Below are 7,236 nucleotides of genomic sequence, written 5' to 3' on the forward strand. Positions count from 1 at the left end.
GTGTTCGAAGAGTAAGATGTCATTTGACTTACATGTTCAACTATATTTTTCCGTCTCAAATTAATATTTATGTTTTATTTTATGAGAGTCAAATAAAATTGGTCTTCAAAGTATATTGATATACTATAAAAATTTAAATTTTATGATTTTAAATATATTACAAAAAATTTACCAAAAATATAAATATTTTTTCAAATGAATTAAAAAATATAATAAACAAATTAAACTAAGTCAAATTTCGATCTTAAAGATGGCTTATAATTATAAAATACACTTAAATCTAATTATAAAAAATGTGTAGATATTCTCCATTTTGTCTGCACGATTAAGGTTTTAAGTAAATATAATGTACAGCGATAATATAATTAATTTTTGTCACTTTCTCATCTGCAGCCAAGTCAACTATTTATAAATCACCAATCATAATGCGAAACATTTGCCTAACATGGATCTATGATTTCTTCGTTATCTCGTCTCAGATTATCTATCGTAATTTTATCATAAATATAATTATCTTTATTTACATTTTAGAAGTTTTAAGAAAAGAATAGTTAATTTTTTCATTTAATCCTTAATAATAACTATTTTTGAAAATTACAAATATTTTAACTATGAGATGATATTACGATTGTTCAAATATTAATAAGGAACATAATATATATATTTTTAAAGTCTTAACTTGTGTTTCTTAGAAGCGTGTAAAATAAATTACAACAAATGATTTACGACAGAAGGAATATTATAAAATATATATGTATGTCAAAATTATGCAGTATTTATATCAAACAAACAATTTAGCTTTAGAAAATAAAATTTTAATAAGCTACAAATAGTGATAAATAGGTATGGCAATTGGCAATGACACGAGACATATTTAATAAATTAAATTACAACTAAATTAGACCAATTTTTTTTTTTTAACGAAAAGAAAACAAACTTTTTTGTTTAATGATATATACATTGTATACTTAAATTCTTAGCTAGTTTGGGGAAACATTAAATTTTCAATAAAAACTCCAATTAATATAATTAATAGATGTAGATTTGGTCTTTGGGCTCTAATTAAATGGAGATGCTTATTTCTATGGTGTTAGGGTAGATATAGAAAATAAATAAAAACTCCATTTGGTGGAGATTAATTGAGGGTTAATTAAGAGAAATTCAAACAATGAAACTTTGCCAACTATGTACATTTTTATTTTATTCAAATAGTACACTCGAACCTTTTTATAAATCATTGTTTATTTGTATATAATAGGAAATGTTATTATTAGAACATATAATCAGAGGCGGAGTTAGGTGGGGGTTCATGAGTTCGGACGAACTCACTAGCTTTTTCATAGACCCTATATTTATATTAGAAAATTAATTAAATATATATTTATCAACATGTGAACCCCTAAACAAAATTGATTTAGAACCCCCCAAACTCCTAACTTTGGCTCTGCCTCTGCACATAATAACAATCAGCTCCATGAAAAACGTAATTATTATAATAAAATATTGTTATCGATTGAAGATAATCACTATTATAAAGGTCAGATTGATTATATACCAGAAGTAACTTTCAAAATAAACAAATAATTTTTTCCTTCATTTATTTAACGTAATGTAAACACCTGGTGCGAATAAGTATGAATCAATAAGACCATTTTCTCCATCCCCTCACACCTGGCCTAATTAACACATCTACATAATTAGGTCTAGTGGTCTCCAACAACTCCCTCCTCCTCCTCCTCACATGCAAGGTTTATATAAATGGTACTCTATTCTATTACTTTTAATGAAAACTAGAGCAACACAACAACACACACAACAAAAATAGAAAAAAAAAATGGGAAGTTATTTAGAAGAGGGATTGTTAGTAAAAGAGAAATTATTAGAGGAAAATAATATTGAAGTTGTGTTGACAGATCAAGAAGTGAAATGGGATGTTATATGGATGGAAATAAAGAAGATTGGTTATTTGGCTGGGCCAATGGCATCAGTAACACTATCACAATATTTGTTACAAGTTATATCTATGATGATGGTTGGTCATTTAGGTCAACTTTACCTATCTAGCACTGCTATTGCTGTCTCTCTTGCTACTGTCACTGGCTTAACTCTTCTTGTATGTATATCCATCTCCTCCTTTTTTATTTCACGTTGTTCGGACTCTTCAAAAATTCATGTTGTTGTCATCGCATCTGTGTCTGATCTTTTAAAGATGCACTGTCTTTAAAGGATCTGACAGTACGTATCTTCTACTGACATTTTTAAAGAGTCTGAATAACATAGTACAAAACCATTATCTTTTGTGTTGAAGATATGATAATTGCTTCAAAAATTATGTTATGTATCTTATCTTTAAAAAATACACTATTTTTGAAGGATCTGATAGTACGTGTCTGATGACATTTTTGAAGAATCTGAGCAACATAGTGCAAAACCATTGTCTATGTGTTGAAGATATGATAAATAAGTAACAATTTCATTATTATTAATATTAATAATAAGATTAGTTAGATCAGATGGCAGGTTACACCATTCAACATATTAAACAATGCCTACTTGTGCTGGTTAATGAATCTATGGAGATGAATTTGAATTTAAATCATGAAGTTTTTTTATTTTTTGCTCTATCATTTATTTTTTCCAAAATAAAAGAGACAAAAAAAGAAGAAGAGGAGTTTGAAATATTCATATATTACTAAAATATGAAAGCAAAATAAAGTATCGCTATCAGGTAGCTGCCATATCATTAATGAGTACTTCATCCGTTTTAATTTGTTTGTCTAATTTTCTCTTGATACGAAATTTTAAAAAGTAAAAAGTATTTTTTTAATTTTTTTTTCATTTCAATGTAACTTGACGAAATAAAAATGACATTTAAATTTATAATCTTATACTAAAAATACGTAGAAATAATGTACTAAAAAGAAGCATCAACAGAGAAAAGGGCCCAAAAGATTTATGCTTTTGTTGTCTCCTGTTTCTTTGGCAGTTCCCACTATACATGAATCGTTTGGTAGCCGGTTAGGAACTAAGTTATTTATCTAAGTAATATCATATTCGGTAGCATATTATCATTCATTTGCTATGTATAAAATTTAATAAATAGAACATAAATAAAAAAAAAATTATACTAATACTGACATAACTCTTATACGCAGCCTAACGATCGATTATATAAAATTAAATTCAGCATAATAACGTTAGGTAGACAAACTTAAGATTTTTGTACGACGTGTTTATCAATTTGGTCATGGTCAAAACAATTGACAATAATTATCGGCTGCTTTTTTTTTTTTATAAAGTTCAAATACTTTTGTTTTTACACGTTATCCATGTTTAAATCTAGAAACAAATTCGTCCTAATTTGAACTAAATAAACAATTAAATCACCTAATTATTTGTTGTAACTTGTACATAGAGAGTACACAAATATAGTACTACTATTCTTTTTCCAATTTATTAGGTGGAGATTTGACTCTTTTACCCTTAATTATGTCATAGGGTGTAGTCTCTCTTGGTTGATTATTTAATCTATTTGTATGTTATTACCTCATGATTTAGATGTTTATAGTCTTGTCAAGAACAATTACTATAAAGGGTAAAATGGGAAAGAATAATTAATTTTGTGTTGAACTTGTAAAATGATAATAATTTAAGATAATTATTATTTGAGACGGAGTGAGTACTATATCTTTTTCAATTTCTGTTGTGCACTTTCTTTTTTGGTCTCTCCTAAAAAGAGCGCCATCTTCTCTTCCTCTTTTTCTTTTGGGTATCACACCGTTTGTTTGGTACCTGCATCGGTTTCCACTTCATCACAACTCTTATTGGTAAGAGAATCACATTTTTCTATATTTAGAAATAATTTAACTTAACAATCTTCATGCCACAAATAGGAGTAAGATCATATATCCACCTTCCCCAATTCCCACTTATGAAAATATACGCGGTATATTCTTGTTGATAGGAACAAATTTATGTGTAATTTATATGGCACGCAAGCCCGTGAACTTTCTTCACAACTAGATATTTTACGTACATATTTCTAGAATTGATCTAATACCACACTTCAAAAAGACTTGATGGTGCACTTAGTTAAAACTTAAAAGCTTAGTTATTTACCAATAGGATCAATTCCCACTTAATGTATTTTTGTTCTTTCAGCAGTGCACTCATATTATAGAAATCCTGGTTATTGCTGTTATATTCTTAATGAAATGACGTACAAATATCTAAACAAAATAAAATCTCTGTTTTGAGGGAAAAAAATATGTAATATCAAGTTGCATATCACATATACTTAGCTGAAAAAATCACTTGTAATTTTGCAGCTAGGAATGGCAAGTGCACTAGAAACACTATGTGGACAAGCATATGGAGCTAAACAATACAAGAAAATTGGAACACAAACATACACAGCTATCTTCTGTCTATTTATTGTTTGCATTCCCCTGTCCATGTTATGGATATACATAGGACGATTACTCGTATTCATCGGACAAGATCCTCAGATTTCACATGAAGCTGGAAGATTCATAATGTGTTTAATCCCAACTCTCTTTGGTAGTGCAGCTCTTCAGCCCCTCATTCGATATTATCTAATGCAAAGTATGATCTTTCCTTTAATCATAAGTTCATGTGTAACAATAGCTATTCATGTACCACTATGTTGGTTACTAGTTTTTCACACTGGCTTCAAGAATATTGGGGCTGCATTCGCAATGGACATATCCATTTGGTTAAATGTCACAATTCTCGCGTCATACATGAGGTTTTCCCCTGCTTGTGAGAAAACTCGTGTGCCAATTTCATCAGAGATTTTCTATGGAACGAAAGAGTTCTTTCGTTTTGCTATCCCTTCAGCTGTCATGATATGGTATGTTTCACTAGTTACCAAAACTTATTGACTAATTGTTAGACAATTGTATAATGTGTTTCTTTGATGTAGTCTTGAAGGATGGTCATTCGAGTTCATTGTGTTGTTATCCGGGCTATTGCCAAATCCTGAGCTTGAAACTTCAGTGCTATCTGTATGGTAAGTTTATCGATCACTGTAACAGTTTAAGCTTTTAGATGAAACAGACTGTAATAAGTTCGTTCTCTGACTTTCTTCTTGTGACATTCTGTTTTACAGCCTCAACACTATTGCTACACTTTATTCAATTCCATATGGTCTTTCTAGTGCTGTAAGGTATGAACTTATAAGATTCTAATGGTATGTTATATTTGAGCATTGAGGTTCTAAGTTCTAACGTTTCGTTTAATTATCAGCACGAGAGTTTCCAACGAGTTAGGAGCTGGAAATTCACAAAGAGCGCGTATTTCTGTTTTCACAGTGATGCTCCTTACAGTAATGGAGGCTATACTAATAAGCGCGACTCTATTTGGTTGTCGAAACATTTTTGGTTTCATTTACAGTAGTGAGATGGAAGTTGTGAACTATGTAGCAAAGATTGCTCCACTTCTTTCATTATCTGTCATAATGGATGCCTTACAAGCTTCTCTTTCAGGTTAGACATTTTACTAATCATCTCTCTATGTAGTACTTTTAATGTTTTATTTGCACTCTTAATCTCTCTCTCTCCTGAGCAATTCACGTATCACTTGAATAGTAGTAGTATGAAACTTTAAGAAAAGGCGAGTTGAGAAAAGAAGGATCCGTTTGAAGAGTTTATGTTGTGTTGCTAGTTGCTAGGGAAAATGCAATATGAAAGAGTCCTTTAGAATATGAATGAGATGAAAAAAAAATGTTATGATGAGGCTCGAGTAGAAGAAGGGGTACTTGAACAGATGATCGTCTCAGACTAGTGAAGATTAGAATTGAGTTGGTGCAAAATGTGGTTTCTATATATAATATATTGTTAATGTGGATTGATTCATTTTTATTTTTTATTTTTTTGTAGGTGTTGCTAGGGGGTGTGGTTGGCAACATATTGGAGCCTATGTCAATCTTGCTTCATTTTACCTATTTGGAATTCCTATAGCTCTTTTATTGGGTTTTTGGTTAGAACTTAGGGGAAAAGGTCTATGGATTGGCATATTATGTGGTGCAACACTTCAAACTATTCTCCTTTCTATCATTACAAGCTTCACTAATTGGAAAAAACAGGTACTTTTCCACCTTCGTTAGAAAATTATTCTGTATAGATAGGTCAAACATTTTTTTTTTTATAAATACATATTAAATCATGAACATTCTTGACGAAATTCCCGACTTGCCATGCACCATGATTGCTAAGTCTTATGTGTTGATTTCATTTAACAGGCAGAAATGGCAAAGGAGAGGCTTCTTGAGCTAAAATGAGTTTACAACAACATGATGGGGTAAAAAAGATTAGAAAAAAGAGAGCTCAATTTTGACAATTTATATTTTGGAGATTGTACCTAATATTTGTTGTGTGGTCATCAAGTTTATATCTTCAAGCTAGTGTGATCTTCTACAAGTAATATGGTCAATCACATCTTTATAGAGTACAACTTATAATTTATTTTATTTGTATAATCACAAAATTGTGTCTTGAAGTGTGAAGGTCTACAAGTAATAAATCTTTTAATGTAGATTTGTATCTAGATGTATCACTTGTGTGGTCACCAAATTTCATTATTGAAGAGTGAGATTTTTTAAGATTGATATGGGATTTGTCCTTGTTTGTATACTCACCAATTTGCACATGACAAGTAATATGTATTGGCCTCATTTATGTTAGATTCTACTTAAATTTGTTCATCCACTACTCAATTTGAGTCTTTAATTATTAGGGTATGTAATTCGAATTTCTTAAGTTCGTATTTTTTTTTGTAAACACAAAAATCTCATGTGTTGTGAAAATTATTGTAAAATTTTTAATTCTTTTATAATCTTATCAAATGAGCAAATCATAGTTCACAAACAAGATATTAAAAATATCCTAAGGCGCCGCATTGATAAATAATAGCTCTATGTTCCTTTTATAAATAAATATTTGCGATTACAAAACTTTCAAATATACATAATTTCATAAAGTTTCACTAGTCAATAATAGTAGTAAATAGTTTTTTTTTAATTGATGGTTTTTTTTTACAAAATATAAACCTGTAACTCAAGTTTTACCTTTAATATTTTTTTTTTGTGTAATCACGATTTAGAATTTCAAGTCATACTTTTTGGAGAATATGAGATTTGAAATCAATCACGATCCTGTATATCCAAACACTGTTATGAAATTATGACTCTAAATAACACCTACTTCTATGTGTTAA

At 29.6% G+C, this 7,236-nt stretch overlaps 1 protein-coding gene across 1 annotated transcript; it reads left to right on the forward strand.

Moving 5' to 3' along the window:
* Positions 1–1,825: 1,825 nt before the first annotated feature.
* Positions 1,826–6,365, forward strand: LOC125813370 (protein DETOXIFICATION 14-like). The gene is made up of 7 exons (XM_049492869.1): positions 1,826–2,113; positions 4,329–4,873; positions 4,946–5,032; positions 5,132–5,188; positions 5,269–5,507; positions 5,901–6,106; positions 6,263–6,365. Exons 1-7 carry the CDS (start codon positions 1,835–1,837, stop codon positions 6,299–6,301), a joined length of 1,452 nt encoding a protein of 483 aa, XP_049348826.1. The 5' UTR covers positions 1,826–1,834; the 3' UTR covers positions 6,302–6,365.
* The last annotated feature ends 871 nt before the right edge of the window (positions 6,366–7,236 follow it).

The sequence above is a fragment of the Solanum verrucosum genome, unplaced genomic scaffold, assembly GCF_900185275.1.
Source record: "Solanum verrucosum unplaced genomic scaffold, falcon-dt-bn FXZP01000203.1, whole genome shotgun sequence".
Classification (NCBI taxonomy): domain Eukaryota; kingdom Viridiplantae; phylum Streptophyta; class Magnoliopsida; order Solanales; family Solanaceae; genus Solanum; species Solanum verrucosum.